This window comes from Podarcis pityusensis (genome assembly GCF_964106645.2).
Source record: "Podarcis pityusensis genome assembly, chromosome: 1".
NCBI classification, from domain to species: Eukaryota; Metazoa; Chordata; class Lepidosauria; order Squamata; family Lacertidae; genus Podarcis; species Podarcis pityusensis.
The window spans coordinates 29,516,632-29,536,013 of NC_138028.1; the positions used below are offsets into that span (position 1 = coordinate 29,516,632).

General features: G+C 43.3%; 1 protein-coding gene and 1 long non-coding RNA gene across 7 annotated transcripts in view; one reads left to right on the forward strand and one right to left on the reverse strand.

Moving 5' to 3' along the window:
- ADCK1 (aarF domain containing kinase 1) overlaps positions 1-19,382 on the reverse strand; it is a 107,159-nt gene that overhangs the window by 74,701 nt on the left and 13,076 nt on the right. The window contains exon 1 of one of the 6 annotated variants that reach the window (XM_081003871.1): positions 4,702-4,891. The exons of the other annotated variants lie outside the window; for them this stretch is intronic. Coding sequence (XP_080859997.1) covers positions 4,702-4,839 — 138 coding nt within the window. The 5' untranslated portion in view covers positions 4,840-4,891. Of the gene's footprint in view, positions 1-4,701; positions 4,892-19,382 lie in introns of those variants that run through there. 6 annotated transcript variants of the gene reach the window in all.
- Positions 1,831-14,400, forward strand: LOC308476442. Its single transcript, XR_013985902.1, has 3 exons — positions 1,831-3,508; positions 12,869-12,985; positions 14,345-14,400. It is a non-coding gene; the product is annotated as an uncharacterized lncRNA (long non-coding RNA).

A 19,382-nucleotide genomic window follows, 5' to 3' on the forward strand; every position in this document is an offset into this window, starting at 1 on the left:
AAAGCAATAGAAAACAGGCCAGGCATAAAGGTTAGCAAAGGAAGAGATACTGAAACAAGCTGGGTTATTTTATTTAGAAAAACAAGAGGAACCATACAGCACTCATACAAGTACAGTCGGACCTCAGAAACTGAATGGAATCCGTTCTGGAAGTCCATTCAACTTCCAAAACATTTTGAAACCAAGGCACGGCTTCCAACTGGCTGCAGGAAGCCGTGGGAACTTCTGTCAGCCATTCCGGTTCAAAGAATGTTCATAAACCGGAACACTCACTTTGGGGTTTGTGGCGTTCGGGAGCCAAAACATTGAAGTCGCAAGGCATTCGACTTCCAAGGTACGATTGTATTTGAACCAGAGTCCCTCATATCATAGAATCATAGAATCATAGAGTTGGAAGAGACCACAAGGGCCATCGAGTCCAACCCCCTGCCAAGCAGGAAACACCATCAGAGCACTCCTGACATATGGTTGTCAAGCCTCTGCTTAAAGACCTCCAAAGAAGGAGACTCCACCACACTCCTTGGCAGCAAATTCCACTGTCGAACAGCTCTTACTGTCAGGAAGTTCTTCCTAATGTTTAGGTGGAATCTTCTTTCTTGTAGTTTGGATCCATTGCTCCGTGTCCGCTTCTCTGGAGCAGCAGAAAACAACCTTTCTCCCTCCTCTATGTGACATCCTTTTATATATTTGAACATGGCTATCATATCACCCCTTAACCTCCTCTTCTCCAGGCTAAACATGCCCAGCTCCCTTAGCCGTTCCTCATAAGGCATCGTTTCCAGGCCTTTGACCATTTTGGTTGCCCTCCTCTGGACACGTTCCAGTTTGTCAGTGTCCTTCTTGAACTGTGGTGCCCAGAACTGGACACAGTACCCAAAAGTACACAGTATCGAAAGCCAGGCCTGCACTTCACTAGATCTCCAACCGCATTTAGCCCAGGGGATTTTCTTGACTTTCACTCTTAATACAAGTTGACCTTTTCATTGAATGAAATTCACAAAAGCCAATTTCATTGTAAGCATTTCTGCACAGAGCACTGCGAACCTGCCTGAGTCACCGTGCCCTGGCAAATCTTTTTCTGTGAAGGGTGGGGTAGAAATCAATCAGTCAAAATCAGTCAATCAATCAAATAGTAGCACAGATACTCACGCGTGCTTAGAAGGATGCAGAAATGTGGTTTATAAGAACAACATTGGTGTCTGTAGTTAGTCTCAGCATAAACAGTCTCCTTAAAAGGGAGATGTAATCAATCCCAGCTCCCCCGGTGGGTGTACCTATCTGATACATCTGCTTGCAAAAATATGTTTGCCACATTCAAACTTGATGTGTTTTAGCTTAGAAGTTGTGGCAAGATGTGCCAGTCTTGGGGGTTTGCCAGCCCCACTTTAAACTAGCTCTAAGTTCAAGATATAATGTTGCCTTATGACAGGGATGAGGAATCTGTGGCCCTCCAGCTGTTGCTGGACTCCCAGGGATGATATGAGTTTTAGTGTGGTAGCTCCCACTCTTTGGAACTCCCTGCCTATTGACATCAGGCACATGCCTTCACTTTGTGCTTTTCAGTGCCTGCTAAAAACGTTTATGTTAAGATAAACCTACCCAGATAAGTAGAATGTTTACATGTGTTTTGATCTCTTTGTTTGCAGATTTTCATCATTTTTGGATGTTTTAATTAGCTGTTTTTAACTGAGATTGCTGGTAATTTTATTGCTTTATTCCTCTTGTAAACCATTTCAATTGTTGTTGTTTTTACAGTCAAGTGGTATATCAAATAAACTCTACATAATCCTCCTCCTCCTCCTCATCATTTTATTTGTATGTCACCTTTCCACACTTAAAACAATGCTCAAGGCAGCTTACAATATGAAAAGATTTACATAGTTACAAACACAGCAGAGTAGTCATAAAAATAAATAAAACACAACAAAAACTACATAACCAAACTGAACAGTTTCCACATAAAAATAAAGATAAAAAAATAATAATATCTGCATCAGCAAAAACTCCCGACAAAACTTCCTCCCAAATACCCCAGTCCTTGTTGGGTAGTGGCAGCAGCAACAGCAGTTCTTATGAAGCCTGTCAGGCCCCGCCCTGGGCCAGGTAGAGAGAGGCAGGAACAGGGTCCTCAGGCTCCCAGCAGGTCAGACTGCAGCATAAGCCAGGGGTCCTCAAACTTTTTCAGCAGGGGGCCGGTCCACTGTCCCTCAGACCTTGTGGGGGGCCGGGCTGTATGGGGGGTTGAAAGGCAGAGGAGGGACAATGAGCGGCGCACGAAAGGGCTCCAGAGAGGGGCTGCTTTAAATGGCGGCGACTCGAGAGGGGTGCTCAGCCAACCACAGCTCCTGTGTCTTGTGAGCGGCAGGGGGTGGCAGCAGCAGCAGGACGATGAGCGGCGCACAAAAGGGCTCTGGAGAGGGGCTGGCAGCAACAAAGCCCAGCCCCCTTCCTCCTCTATGCAGGGCAGAGAGAAGCCAGGAGGAGGGAGGGAGGAGGCGGTGCCAGCAGTGGCGCCGTGCAAGGGAGAGGGAGGGAGAGGGAAAGAACGCACACGCTGGCGATCCACGCGGCGATTCCCAGACCGTCCACGGGCTGGATTTAGAAGACAATTGGGCCTGATCCAGCCCTCGGGCCTTAGTTTGCCAACCCATGGCATAAGCCTATCCATGTCTACTCAGAAATAAGTCTCATCAAGTTCAAGGGGGCTTACTTCCAGGTCCATGTGAATAGGACTGCAGCCTTAGTGGTATGGGAAAACTGAGAAAAGTCTAAGCACCCGCTCTTCACAAATTCAAAGCAGGGCTACTGTACTTCCTCCCTCTATTCAACTAATGCTCTACTACAGCTTTTTCCAACCTGGTACTCATCAAATTCTCTTGAACCACCTACCGTATCCAAATGGCAGCAGCAGCAGTTGCAGCCCCCCACAGCCAAACAGCCCTTAGCCTGCATTACTGGCTTATGTCACAGTTCATCTCAGCCGACCACAAGGATTGGCAGAATTGCCCGCCAAAATTTAAATTCAACATGGCCCTAGTGGGGGGGTGCTTTGGCGATGGACGTGGCAGGGATGTTCTTCTGTCATGTCCGTTGCCAGGGCATAAAGCCGGCTGCGCTGTGACGTACCTGGTCAGTCGTCCCACCTGGTATACTGTGGTTCTGCTTGGAGGTAAGTGGGCAGTGCACTTATATGGCCTTGCTATGGGATTACTCAGGGCCACGGAGGAATTTGCTTGCCGACAAATGGGGTTTTCGCCTTCCTCTTAGCAACTGTCACAACTTTGGCAGGTAAAGCCATTGGGTTGGATTCTTCAGTCGAATGCTAAGGGGTGAGTGCATGCCCCACCCCCAGATTCTGGATCAAAATTTAGGGTAGCCCAGTAGGGCTCTTTCCAATAGCTTACGGGCCACAGAACACCCCAAATGGAAATCTGGTATGCTCACCCTATGACGCGATCTGCATCATGTGGGGATCCTTAATCCCAGGATCAACCCTGACGGAATTCAAGTAGGTAGCCGTGTTGGTCTCCCGTAATCAAAATAAATTAAAACTATTCTTTTAAAAGATACTTAAAAAGACTCTCTTTTAAAACCTAAAAACTCCCTTAAAAGAATCAAGTCTTTAAAAAAGTTATATGATCTAAGAAGGTCTTTAAAAGAATCATTCCAAAAGAATTAAAAAATTATAACATAGCACCTTAGAGACCAACAGAGTAGTTTTAGGTACCTCAGGTTACATACGCTTCAGGTTACATACGCTTCAGGTTACATACTCCACTAACCCAGAAATAGTGCTTCAGGTTAAGAACTTTGCTTCAGGATAAGAACAGAAATCGTGCTCTGGTGGCGTGTCAGCAGAGGGAAGCCCCATTAGCTAAAGTGGTGCTTCAGGTTAAGAACAGTTTCAGGTTAAGAACGGACCTCCGGAACGAATTAAGTACTTAACCCGAGGTACCACTGTATAAGCTTTCGTGTGCATGCACATGGAATTATCAGCCAACAGTGGGGTTGACTGATTCAGGATATATACCCAATGTCTATGCCAAAACCGACTTACATCTGTAATCACTAATTACTGTAATTACTCCTGTTTTATATATTGTTGTTTTAGAAACACCATTGTACCCTCCCTGGAGACAAAATTGAATTAGGGTAGGCTATACAAATTTTAATTAAATAAAATGATGGCAGCCATTCACAGAGTTTCATTTTTCTTTCCCCTTTCTCATAATCAGCAAAATACTTTGAGCTGACTTCAGCTGTAGAGTTGAACAAGGGGTAATGTAGAAAACAAATAAAAAATAATACAAATAATACATATTAGACTACGACTGCAGCGGTTAATCAATTAATTGGTTATATTAACTAATTAAAGAAGACCACATGTCCTCATCTCCATATGTGCAGTGATACACACATATACCTGAACAGATGTTGGGATCATTAACCTTAAGAGTCATGCCTGAATGTGCAGTTTATTACATAGATATGGGCAGTACATGGGCAGTATTAAAATTGGAGTGGCAATTATTTGGTCAAATCTACAAGTGCTTGGAGTGGGGCAGGATTCTTTCCGCCCTGCAGCCCTCAGCAACACCTCCACTCCCCCCAAAAAACAAATAGATCCAGGGGAGTTGGGGAACACTACAGGAAAGGTGTAGGCAGTGCTGTTTTTCTGGAAAAATAGGTGCTGAAACTCACCATGAATGCCTCCCTTGTTCTTTTATAATGGCAATGGTGCCCAACTAAGAGGTGCCAGAACTGAGTTTCCGTGAGTTCTGGCTGAAAAAAAGTCCTGGGAGGGAAAGTCAGCAAAAACTGTTTTCCCTCCTCTTCCATCCAGATCTAAAGCCCTTCTGAAACTGCCAGGGCACCAACAGAATTCCATTTTCTTTGAGTCAAAGTTCTGGAACAACACTCACAATGGCAGGGGAATTGCACTTCCATGGCAGCCGTTACCCTCAATTCAACAGACAACAGATTATTCTTTAATACAAAGCAGTCACCAACAAGGCACTGGCAAGCTCCAGAATGCCCACCGGTACCTCCTACGGTACTTGCAAAAGTTCTCAGTAAATAACCTTCTGCATCCATTCTGCATGAGAGACTGTTCATGCTTCCTGCTCAGTTCCTGCTTAAACTGGCTTGCCCTCTCCTACACTGAACAGTCACATTTTACTAGATGCCAGGATTGGACACCCAACCTCCTTTCCATTCTGAACAGAGCAAAGATTTGAAGAGCTTTTCCATGGAAGTGTGCCTGTTGGTGGTTTTACCCACTGACAGGAGGTGCTGATGGTCCTCTGCTCTTTTAAATGAGGTGGCCATTTTGCATTATGTTAAACATGCCGCGGCAGCCATTTTGTGACTGGCACCCACGGCATTTTCTCAAAATTCCAAATGTGCCCACTAGCCCAAAAAGGCTGGTGACCCCTGATTATTTTTAAACGAGGTATTCCCCTGTTTCTCTCACACTGGGAGGAATGACTCTTCTAAAACCATGCCTGCAACCCACCAACACCTGTGCATTATCTGAAACATCCATCCCAACTTGGTGCTCTACAAGTGTTAATGGACTACAAGTCCCAAACTCCCTGACCATTGGCTATATTGGCTGTGGCTGATGAAAGTAGGTGTTCAACAACCTGCAAAAGGCACCAGGCTGGGAAAGGCTTTTTTGTTTTTAAGGGAAATACCCTCAGGCCAAACAAGGTGAGCCAGTCCTGGTCTAGATAATGCAGTTTTATCTTGACTTCAACACAAAATAAATTAAGGGCCTTCTCCTCTACCTTACAGCCTTCACATCAACAGACCTGAGCATCATCTCAAGTTCCACATGTTTTTGTTGTCTGTTACTCCATCATAATATTGTTACAGTAGCATAAGGTTTGAGAACGCATGGTTTTTTTGGTAACATGTGGTTCTGCCCTCAGAACTAGGTAGTACAACATGGCTGTGGCTGGTTAAAGCTGCAATGTGAGCCTATATATCTGCATTACATTGGACTTTGAAAAGATTATGGCAAATTCCAGATGGAGTCAAACACACTAGGAGAGCTGGCAGCCCCATGGCAGATGGAATTCAGATCAGTAAAGATGTTTCTTTATAACACAGCAGCCGCTGGAACAGCAACAGGGTGCTTGGGTGCATTAAAACAAAAGGACAGAAATGAAAACGTAGAATAGATTACGAGGACAATGACACTGAAAAATGAGACTGTGCCACCCATGTCAGAGTCAAAATAATAGAAAGCATTAGTCAAGCCCAAGAAATCACATGATTGACATACGAATCATAACTTTTGTGGTACAACAAAAAAGGCAAGGTGTATGTTGGATTGGGTTGCTTTTGTTTGCCTTCTGGTTTCTGGGCTCTGATGATTTACTGGGCTTGAGTTATTAAGCTTTCCCCCACAAATTTTATTTTTAAAAATTAATGTTTGGTTTAAAAGAAGTAAATTATATCACTGAAGTAATTTATATGGTAATTTATACTGCTTTATATGGGGGGTGTGGGTGTGGGTGCGCGAGTGCGAGCGCACAAGCACACAAAATAAAACCCGAAAAAGTCAAATAAGCTTACACCTTTTTGCCCCATAAGCTAGGGCTGTCATACATCCAGGATTTCCCAGACATATCTGGGATCTGTCCATCGGAAACAGCGTCCAGACAGAATTTACAAAAATTGTTAAAATTGTCCGGGGAAACCCAGGAGTATGGAAATCATGACAGAAGTGTTGAATTTTTGGTAAATTTCCTTAAAAATACCCAAAAAAACCCTCATTGTTCAAAGTTGTTCAACTCAGCAACCCTACTATAAGCACCTCTGACAAGGCACTGAAGTTGGCACTTATGTGTTGGCAGAGCACATCTTTGAGCCTGTGGGATAGCTCAGTTGATAGAGCACGAAACTCTTAATTTCAGGGTCATGGATTCAAGTACCACATTAGCCAAAAAGATTTCTGAATTGCAGGGGGTTGGACTAGATGACCCTCATGGTCCCTTCCAACTCTACAATTCTATGATTCTATGAAGCACAATGTAATTGTGATTATATGGATTGGCTAACCTTCTCAGGGAGTATAAATAGAAAGGTTTCTGTCTCAAAACAGGAGATGGAGCTATACATTTCTGAATTACTGGTCTAAGATTGTGCAAGAGTCTTGTGCCTAGTGCCATATAAGCTTCAAGCTTATATTGGCTTTACACCAATCTACCTGTAATGGCTTCCCTCAAATGATCTTGGGAACTGTAGTTTGGCAAGGACACTGCAGATTCTGTTAGAAATCCCTAGATCCCCAAATACAGCCACAGTTCTCTGTGGAAAGGTAATGACTATAAGACAAGTTTCTCTGTAGTATAAATGTGTCCCAAGAATTGCTTTAAATGTGATTTCTTTTTCCTACACAAAATAAGCTCCCCGTAGAAAACCTCATACATCACCATGTCTGGAAAAAAGTGTTCCTATTTATATTGAAAAACTGCCACGTCTATGGAAGTTACTCCACAGCAAAACACTTGATGGTGACAAAATAAATTTTGGCATTGTCTTCAAACTGCTCATGGATTTTGTTTCGTTTTGGGTTTTTTATATTGAGATTTATCTTCATGTAGGGAAAAGGTTGCACAGCTAACTCATAGCCGTTTCACTCTAGCAACCCTTTTCTTTGCTCTTAAAGCAGCTTGTTATCTAGCCAACCTCAGATGGGGAACATGTAGCAATGGAACTCCTGCAGTGGTCATCCCCCATTCACTTAGAAAGGAGGCCTTTTAAGAGGGACTTCAGGTCACCTTCAGGTGGGATGTGAGGGAGAGAAAAGCCCATCCTGACTCTCCAAAGTCACCACTGCTATTGCAAACCTTTGCACTCCCACAGCACCTCAGGCACATGCCCAACCTAAATGGGCCATGGAACCTGGAGAGAGAGACTAAGCCACCGCCCGTCCAAGCCTGCAGCAATGCTTGCACAAATCCTCCGGCCCCTTGCCCTGTTCCCTTCCTCCCTTGCCGTTGGAGGCACACACAGCTGGTGCCGATTTCCTGGCTCGCGCTCCATCTTCATTTTGCTCCAAGCTCGGTCATTTGCGCTCTGATTATCTCTCATTACCAACGACCTTGCTGTAATGAGTTTTAATCTGCCTCGTATTAATTAGAAACATTTTCATTAGCCAACTCGATTTTGGGTAAATAGCTAATAGAAGCGTCTGGGCTGCGATTAGTTATCAATAGGGGTTGTTAAGGGGGAGGAGCAAAATGTGTATAGGGAGCAGCTGTTCCCCATCTACATCCCAATGAGGCAACAATGGAACCCTTCTTACAAGGCCTCTTTAGAAAATCTTGGAAGCCAGGCCTAATTTAAAAAATAAAAAAAATCATACCCAAGAACATAACACACTGGGCAGTTCACCAGCGCAAGACTCAGTGAAACAAATGGGGACTGCTCAAGAGCAAAGCAGGACACCAAGTCATGGTCCACCACTGTGCTCTTGAGCTGCTCCTGCCTATTTCACAATTATCTGGCCCATGGTATTCTCAGACACACGGACTGGGTGAAGACAGAGATTGTAAACCAATTCTAGGGTTACCCAAGCTAAAGGTCACTTCTACACATTCAGGACACGAGGCTTCCCTCAAAGAATCCTGGGAATTATGGTTTACCTCTTCACAAAGATATGATTCCCAGAACCCTTGACAAACCACATTTCCCAGGATTCCTTGGGGAAGCCATGTGACTTCAGCCCACCTAACATCTCTGCATCTATCAGTGTAGCCCAGTCTTCAGAACAGGGGTGGCTGGCCTGTGGCTGTCCAGATCATGTTGAATTTCATCTCCCATCAGCCCCCAGGCAGCATGGCCAAAGTCAACTATGAAAGGCATTGGAGCCCAGCAACATCTTGGCAGCAACAGGATAGCCACCTTTGCACTAGAACTCTAGATTTGGGCTTAGAGAGTTTGGATTAAATCCTGGTCTTGAACAGTTCGTTTTTCCTATGCAGAGAAACCATCAAGTAAAACTTTCTCATTTATAAAACACATTTGTTTAGAATTATGGTCTCTGTTGTGTCTCTAAAACTGAATTTGTATAACAGGCATCCCCAACCTGCAGCCCTCCAGACGTTTTGGCCTACAACTCCCATGATCCCTAGCTAACAGGACCGGTGGTCAGGGATGATAGGAATTGTAGTCCAAAACATCTGGAGGGCCGAAGGTTGGGGATGCCTGTTGCATAACATCATTTCCCTTCTACTAGGGTCCAGCCAGATAAGATGCAGGAGGTTGGCAATGCTCTTCCTCTCTTCCTTTTCTCCTGCGGAGGTAACAGCATTGCAAGAGTGTGAGAGATATACATTGCAGAAAGGGCACAGGAAAGCTTGAGCACCCTCTCCCAAAGACACACGTCTCCTGCCATCAAAGTGGCACTGATAATTAGCAAAACAAAAACTGCAAGAAATCCTAATCATGGATCTCTTCTCTCTACATCACATCTTACTCAGCCCTCAATCATTCTTGCAATGTGATTGTCTTGTCTTTTTTACATAATGGCCACCACATGGGAAGCTGATTGATAAGCTTCTTAATTAAAAACCACCACCTTCTAAATCCCACTGCAGCTCGTCTGCACTCCAGTCTAGATCCCATCCATACCCAACATTTCAAGCACATTTAATGAACATGGCTCCCACACACACACACAAAGCATTGTGGGAACTGTAGTTTAAGGGTGCTCAGAGCTCTGTGGTGGGTAAACTACAGTTCCTTGCAGGGAGCCATGTACTTTAAACATATGATGTAGATGTGACCTAAGTGTTCAACGTGCAAAGAAAGGGAAAGGCTTGGTTATATCCATGGAGCAAACAGTGCTGCCACTGCCCCAGGTCTGTAGATCCCTGGTGGGAAGAGTTGCCTGTGAAAGCAGACCCCACATATTTTGATGCACCAGATTCCTGCAAATCCACCAGCAGATACTTCCCAGGTCTTGCCTGCATTGGCAATTGAGAACATTTGTTCTCTCCCTCTCTTTTATGGTAACCTTTCAAATATTCTGACCTCTGGCAACCCTGAATCTTCCAAAGCTTAGCCTACCTTCCATACTTCAGCTGGCATGCATGGGACTTGCCTTCAAAGCCTATTATTTTTATTGCCGTCCTCCTCTCAGAAAGGCATAAAGGGTGGGAACATTTGACCTCCCCTGTTCTCTAGACAGAGGATCTGTCGTCATGAAACCACCAACTGGTCCAAGCTCAGCTAAAATTAATGGGGCTGAAAGGTTAGAGGACAGAACAGAGGGTCATTTGCACAATCTCTCCAATTAAGGGCAACCCATGAACCAAAATGGATTTCCAAAAATGGGATGACATTACCTCATATTAGGAAGGAAGCCAATAATGCTGATTGACGAGTTTAGCAATGAAGTGTCCAGAGGACGGTGTTTGGTTCTCCAACCGCCTCATGGCTGTGGAAACTTTTTATTTGAATGTGTGCGTGCTGCTTTGCCAAATTAAAATGTGAACAAGTGTACATCACAGATGATATGGAAAGGCAGAAGAGCCACAGCAAAACCATACAAAGCATTTCAGGCAACTGGATCCTGTGTGACTGTAGCTTTCAGTTCAAGGCAGTTGTAAACAATAATACATTAGACACAGTTCCCTTTAAATCATGGCCATGAAAATGAGGAATAAGGAACGTGCAAAACCAAGAACACTAGCAAAAGCAACTCCTAAAACTGGGCACCCAACAAAGTCAAGTTTATCGCATGACAGGATTTGAGAGGCCAGCAATATCTGGAGGGTTGCAGGATAGTAAGGAGACATGCAGTCTGGTTCACATTTAAAGGAGTGCCAACTTAATTTGCACTATCGGAAACAATAGGCAAACTGTGAAACACAGAAATCCTTTGAAGTCCATACGTCTCTGAATTTTGAAATGCAACTCTCCAACCAGGTAATGCATACCAAAAGGGTGCGTTAAAACACATATATTATATGAGAGGAAATTACTTCAGGGGGGAAATGTGCACACTGGGCAAAAATGTGTAAAGTAGGACAAATTCACACTAAAATAAAGGTGAATATTCATGTGGGCTTTTAACAAAATCACAAGTCAGTGTAAGGAACTGACCTTAAGATTGGAAAAAAATGAAAAACTGAGAAAAACTGTAACTGAAAGATTCATTCATTGCTAGCTGCAGGTTAGCCACCCCTGTCCTACTCCCCTCCATGTTTTAAACTCCATTTTCTACTGATCAATCCCTCCAGCTGCCTGATCATTTTATGTTGCTCTCCTTTGAATGTCCTCAGATTTGTCAGTATTTTGGTGGCATTTAATATGCTAATGAAGTAAGAGGGAGAAATGGGATGGATTGTGGTGCATCAATGAACACAGATGTCTAATCACCAAAAAACTGGCTTTACCTAGAACTCTGAATAACTCTTGGGCAGCTGGGTATTTTTAAAGACTCTACACAACTTCTTTTCGGCATGTGAGAAAACAGACTTCCTTTAAAGGGCTTCTGCTTTGACCTAAAGTTCCACTTATGGTAAAAAGTCAGGTACAGTGAGGGGGGAAAGTATTTGATCCCCTGCCAAATTTGCCCATTTGCCCTCTGACGAAGAAATGACCAGTTCATAATTTTAATGGTAGGTTTATTGTAGCTGTGAGAGACAGAATAACAACAGGAAAACCCCCAGACCACCACTGCAAAGACCACCACTAAATATTCAGCAGTTGTTGCCAGGGTGCAGCATGAATTGATTGCATGGCTCATTCTACTTTCCAGAACCAAGTAAATTATGGTATAGTACAGAAGGAGTAGGGCAGCCCCATGGGAGCACGGGCTTATCCACACTATATATTTAAAGCATTTTGATCCCACTTTAACCCCAGAGAGTCACTGCCAGTCAGCAGATACGATACTGGGTTAGACAAACCAATAGTCCAACTGAATATAAGGCAGCTTCCAGCATTCCTAAATTTGCTGTTCTTTATTTAAATGAACTCTTTAATTTGTTATTTCTTAATACCCTGCTTGGCCAAGGGTTTGGCCACATTCAAAGCATGTCTCTGTTCTGCTATGCTTGCTGCATCAGTGAAAAGGCAGATTGCCAGACTAATCTGCATGTTTACTAAAGCTTATTAGGGTTTCTTTCCTTTAGCAATCAATAAGCTATCAAATCCTTAATTGCTAACCCAATCGTGCTTCTGCTGTTTAAGCATACATAAGTTCTACCATGGGTTAATTAAAAATAAGACTGTATGTTCCAAGTTTGCTTCTATGGTTCGGTATCAGGTTAATGGGGTAAAATGTAATTATGTCAAGTGTTGACAAGGAGCGGCCTTCCTCAATCCCAATGCCCCCCAGGTGTTTTGGACTACAATTCGCACTGGGTGCACTGGCTGAGGCGGATGCGATTTCTAGTGCAAAACACCCAAATGGCACCAGGTTAGGGAAAGCTGGCATGGAGAATAGCAGCTTAACTATGCCCTGGCTCATGTTGCAGCCCACTTGTCTGCATTAAAGATCTAGCAATTGGGGGGGATGTAACCTATTCCGTTTAACAACAATAGCAAAATTGGTGCTAATAGCCAATTTGCTTCTCAATACCATTTATGTCACAGTCTGATCTGTACCTGAAATATTACCAAATACGCTAGCCTGGTCTCCATGGCGGCACCTGATTCCAAATCTGGCAGTTGCCATGGAAGCCTAAATAATGTTTTCCTTCAACAGGGCAGGTTTCTAACTCTTGTAAATATGGGCGGAGGGGGATCTTTAAGAAATGTGTGGGCAATATCAGATCAGAAAGGCTTTGGTGGTACAGAAAGTATCTGTCTTCTCCATCACATAATCAACCTCCTCTCTCGACAGAGCCTTCCCTACCGAATTTGAACATGCAACAGGAACATTTTGAGAAGATCAACCCTATTCTGGGGAAAAGGTGGTCCTTTAACTCATCCTCCCTCTCCAAATTAAGCCTAAGTACAGGTAATAGGAATGCCTGCATATTCTTCCCTAGTTTAGCACCATGACTCCAGTTCCCTCCCTCCCCATCTCAAATTTTGGTTTGTAAGCCCCTCAGGGTAGAGATCAATCCCTTTGTACTCTGTAAAGCACCATGCACAATGGTGGTGGCTTATAGAACCTATTTCTGCAAAAAGAACCTGGTAGACACAAGCGCTTTTAAAAAGAACGGAATTGGCTTGCAGTGGAAAGGTTCTGTTTACTGTCAGGTTGGGCCCATTATTATTGTTATTCTTAATTTTTCAATTTGCCCTCGGCAACAAACTGATATGCTAGTTTGCTGCTGTATATAGATAACATGCTTTATATCATGTGTCTGAGAAAAGCCTGATGTTTTAGTACATAAATGCCCAACACCCTGCCAGCCAAAAGTTGTAGAAGACAGGAAGAAATCTCTTCCATCGGCCTATTAATCTGCCATAGCAAGAGACTTCATAATTAATTTGTCCCTAACAGTTCCCTTGTAATAGCGGCAAGAAAAATATTTCAGGGATGGCAATTACCTCTGATGTCAAAATGATGAGGAAAACAAATGTTCAACCATCAACAAAAATATCAACACCTTCCCCCATTCCCCTGTCCCTATCATGGGTGACAGAGCTGCACACTGGAATTGCTATGCAATTAATTAGGGGGCATGTTGTGATTGAAACGACATTTTCCAACTGAATATAAACATTTTTTTAAAAGCATTCCAGGTTTTTTGGGGGGGGCATCTGTCACTGGGGAATGGCAGGAGGGGGCAGGTTGGTGCAGTAGTGGCCTAATCTATGCCTCTCTTCTTTAATTAACTACACATATGTCCCACAATTTACAAGCAGTCAACAGTTTATTTATATATTTAAGAAACATCCATTAATTGCACATATGTTCCACAATTACTCAATCTCAAGCAAGTTAAGGTGGGCTAGATAAGATAAAACACAGAGCGAGAAAGAGGGGGGCACACACTTGCTACAAGGCGAGATTGTAGGTTTGGATTTATTTAAAATCCCACAAATCATCATACATGGATTTTGCAAATGACTGCCGCTGAAGCCATGCCATAGCTTGACCATCTGTATTGTGCAAAGCCTTCCAGAACTCAGCAAACAAAGCTAAGGGTACATTCTGAAATAAAATGTGACTTTGCAGGGCTGCTTTGGCGACAGTTTGGAAGATTTAACTCTTGCGGAATATAGCAGCAGACTTCCCAAAGCCTCCCCTTTGAGTTGCTAACTCCACACTTAAAAAAAAAATCTGCAGTGACACAAAGAGGAGAGTACAGCCATTCTGGTCTTCATTATGAGCATGTTATCACCATTTCAACTTTCCCCCAAACAGGGAACAGATTCACTCTCCTTCTGGCGTGCGATGAAGAAACAGCAACTGCTGTCTGAAGCCTGGTAAATTGTAAGGAGCAGCTAAAAAACATTGCTCTCACATAATTATTTTAAAGTAAAGATCCCAGTTTGTCCTGGACTCTGTTTTTTTAACAACAACAACATCAACTGCTTTCTGTTGTCATCAGTGTATGTAATATATTAAGTTATCCATCTACTGTACACCAGTGCAAGAAGCCTCAGCCCTGAGGGTTAAATGTGGCCCTCCGTGCCTCACTATCCCACCCCTGGGACTTTCCTCAAGCTACATCTGTATGCCAGACCACATCCCTCACTGGACATGCTCCGTGTACTCCCTCAACAACTGTTTCCTGTTTTCCTAGGAAGCAAAATGAGCGTATGAGCGTGTGTGTATGTGTGGAAACCTGTGGCATTTGCATGGATGGAATGTAGCCTTACTGCACAAAGTTTAGGGTCACATCCATTGCTTCATCCATTTTTATCTCTAGCCATGTCCACCAATGGCACACGGCCTCCATAAGATGAGGGGATGAGCTCTCAGGCTGAAAAAGTCCCCCCATCCCTGCTCTATGCAGACACAGGGCTATATCTAGCTTTGACTTTAATATAATAAATAATAATAATAATAATTTATTTATACCCTGCCCATCTGGCTGAGTTTCCCCAGCCACTCTGGGCAGCTTCCAATCAAGTGTTAAAAACAATACAGCATTAAATATTAAAAACTTCCCTAAACAGGGCTGTCATTTAAAAATAGGATAGCTCCTTATTTCCTTGACATCTGATGGGCAGGCTTTCCACAGGGTGGGCGCCTCTACCGAGAAGGCCCTCTGTCTGGTTCCCTGTAACCTTACTTCTCGCAATGAGGAAACCGCCAGAAGGCCCTCGGTGATGGATCTCAGTGTCTGGGCTGAACGATGAGGGTGGAGACGCTCCTTCAGGGATACAGGACCAAGGCTGTTTAGGGCTTTAAAGGTCAGCACCAACACTTTGAATTGTGCTCGGTAACATACTTTAAACACATTGGCTATATAATGCATGAAAAGCATAATGCTGGTGGTCAACAAGTGGTTTAAAGACTCTCTCAAGGCAAATCTTTAAAAATGTAGTATAAACACTGACAACTGGAGAACACTGGCCTGCGAGCGCCCCAATTGGAGAACAGCCACTTACAGACTCACTGTTAGGACCGTGTTCATGAAAGACAATCTTACTCAGCTACATGTGACAGAAGAAGAAGAAGAAGAAGAGGAAGAAAAAGAAGAAGGTGGGAAATGTCAGTTTTAGGATTTTTATGCCACTGCCTAGCACACCTACCCACTCTTTTAACATATGTGCCCTTCAAGAGTACTGTATGCTGCAGCTATGATCCTGTAACCATCTCCAGACTTTGGGATGCTCCCAAGTATAGCTCAATATAGCCTTGTTCGAAGATGATTGCCTAGATTTACAGAAGCAAACACACTCATTCTTGCCCATCTTACTGGGTCGATCACCCAGACAATTCAGTTATTCAGGCAAAGGCTACAGACACAGAGTTCCATTTTATTGTTTCCAAATTAAATCAGCAGTTGCTGCAGCTTGGGGGTGGGGGGTAGGGTGCACCTTTCATCTAAGCAGGTTAACCAAGGTCTTAGATTAACTGCCAACATTTAGGTGGACCCTTGAAGGCTGATTCACACAACCAGGAAGGGTAGCCATTCCAAAAGCTGCCCATGTCAGCTCACCCCTAGTTGTCAGCCAACCACACGCAACTGCTGCCATGTGTGAAACTAAGCCTTTTGCACAACACTTGAAAACTGAGTTTCCCAGCATTTGCAGTAACTCATACAAAGCTTAATCCTGAATGTGGCAGCAGCTGCACACAAGCAGCTGGCAACGGGCAAGGAGTGGGCATCCGATTTTTAAATTTATTTATTTAGCTTACTATGTCAAGCCTTTCCACCAGAAGGGCTTCAAAGCAGCGAACATATGAATCAACCCAATGGTTGTGCGAATCACCCTTAAGATCCTTCCCTAATTTGGAGAAGCATCTACAAGCCAATACCAATTTCAGTTATCCCCTTGGCACTGACAGAGCAGGGTGAAATGAAGACGTTGGCTTGACAGGTAAGCTAATTGTGTGTTAGCCTGAAGCACCTTCCTTCATCTGATACACTTTAGGGAGATTTTGATAAGGTCACTGGTTTAGCAGAAGAAGCCCAAAGAATTTATGCTAAGTCTGCTATTCAATCCTTGCAAAAATCCTTTACTGTACATGATCCAGTGGCTAACTTGCTACAACAGGTCTAATACCAGCAGTCCAACATCTTTTCTATATGGTAAGCATACCAGGGGGAAACAATTTAGTCCTGTTCCTCTTCTTCTCTCATAGTCTGTGTATAAATTCATCAATGCTTTCCTGACCCAACAACTCACTGAGCATGTGCAAATATCTCAAAATGAAATGGTGATTTTCATTTTAGCATATTGAAATTTTTTAATTAAAAAATACAAGCCTTCCTTCATCCTTCCTCAAAGCAAGGATACAAAGCAAGTGACTTTTGTTTACAGATAGAGAGCTTATATTACCTTTTTTATAGCTAATAATAAATAGAACAACTTATCACTTTTGCTTTCTTAGAAAGTTAGTCTGGCTGGTTTTGTACCATGTCTAAAGGACCCCAGGTACTGAGTTATAGTTCAAGGCATTGGCAAACAGCATATGAGCTATGGCACATCCCCATGTTTGAATGGACACCCTTATCAGCTGCTATGGTGGCCCAATACAAATGGGTACAAGGATCTTACCCTTTTAACAGCTGTGGAGAAGAGGGAATTTCAGCAGGCATGGCATGAAGTCTACACATGCTGAAATTCCCAGTTCTACACAACTATTAGAGGCCTAGGAGCCCTGTCCTATGTTGTATCTGGCCACACTAACTGCTGCATGAGCGTCCCCCTGAGCTGCTCATTTTTGCGAAGTTTTATTTTTCCAAGTAAAGTTATGATAGTTATTTGGAAACGAAGATTTCTGTCAGAAACCATACAGACAGTTAAAGAAGTTAGAGTCACTGTGACTACAGTGGTAGGGAGGCCTACATGGTACATTTTCTTAAATAAATTGCACTGCCTTTTAAAACACACACACACTAGGAGCCATCCCTTTGGGTTAAGAATTGTTTTCTTCTTTCACCCCTCCCCAAGTGACGTTCAGAATCTAGGACAACTTCTCCTACAAGGTAGATAGAAATTTATTACGGTCCCAGACCAGTTTTTCTCCTATAAGAGGTCCAGATATCAACAACAATCCGTACAATGTCACCTAACAAGAGCACAATGACCTTTGCTTTGCAGGCTGAGATGTTTCCTGTGGCCTGAAAAATCCATTTGGTACTCAGACAGCTAAAAACACTGTTTTTAGCACACACACACAGCCCTTTTAATAACCATTTGTGCCCTTCAGCACAGAAGGGGATACACAACCACGGAGGGAAGCTGAGCGGAAGCCTGCCATGCAGAGGCATCCAACAGTACAGAAATGGATCTGTACTCCTGCCTTTGGTAATGCAGATGAGCCCACAAAGTGGTGCAATTCGCTTGTTAACATAGACCAAACAAACCATGGTTTACTGGGGATGAGCAGCACGCTGGTGAGTGCTGCTCATACTGTGCCCACCCCAGCTTTTGCTGTGCAGGGAGGCAAGAAACCACAGCACTGGGTTAGAACTGGTGGAAGCCATTGCTTTGTTGTTGGTTTACTTGTCATGGTTTGCTTGGAGAGAAACAAACCATGAGTGCTGGTTCGCTAAGCCAGCACTGTGATTTGTTTCCTCTTGGCACATAAGAGGGAGAAGCAGGGTGGGTGCACTGCTCATGAATGGTCTGGCATTGCTTGTTTGGACTTTGTCTTACCATTATGTGCAACTTGGGCTTAATATAACCTTAACTGGCTTGGGAGCGGAATCACATTTTTCTAGCGACAGCATACCAGGGTTTGAGTGCTGGTATCTCACAAAAAGTGTTGAGTGGGAGTTGAGGCAATAATCTGGATCCTATACTGCAAATGAGTAATATCTCTGCATTTATTGGACAAAGACCCTATTATTTGGGAGAGTATTATCAAACTATAGGGTTGGGTAGATCTGGGGCCTTCATTCGAATGGCTTCCTTTTGCAAAAGAGCAGTTTACATTTAGGGTAGATTTCAAGACAAGGCAAAACCACTTTCCCAGAGTCACCCTACAATGGAAAGTTTTCCATTGGGGGGAAATTGAGGAAACTAGAATTAATAGGGCAGGTGATTAACTGATGTTCTCCTGACTGGCAAATTGCAAATATGCCTTCGCACCTCTTTTAATGTACACGTGGCACTCATTATCAGTGAAATCTTTATTGAATAGAAAATTATATGGCATTGTTGTTGGCTATTAATTTTTGTACACCTCTTTGAAAGCCACGTGTCCCCAAAACTCTCCAGATTAAAAACAAGAGAGAGAGACTCAAGTACAGCCTGTCACCACGGCAAAGATATATCCCCACCACTGCCACTTCACAATCCAGTACAAGAGAAGGGGACATCACAATGCTGGCAGTGAACTGGGACAAACATGAAAAGAGCCCCAAGGATGGAAAACCAGTTTTGCCTTGTTTTTAATTGTCATGGAAAGGGCCGAAGTCCTTTAAGGTGATAAATCTATTAGGCCTATCTTTGATCCAACAACAAAGGAACAGCCCCACCTGGAGGTGACATATGGGAATAAATCAGGGAAAGCAGAATTTTATTTATTTATTTATTTAGATAAAATAAAATAAAATAAAATAATAAATAAATAAATAAATAAATAGAACCAAGTGCAGGCCTGCAAACCAGAGAGAAGTATCTTCTTTGTGAGTGGCATATAGCTCAATCCTATCTTGGGAATTAAATTAGACATGGTTTAAATAACTGTTCTACTAACAGTATGGAAGGACACAGAGACTTCAGAGAACAATATGGATGAAGGATTGCCAGAACAGGAGGGTGAGGTGGTAAAATTG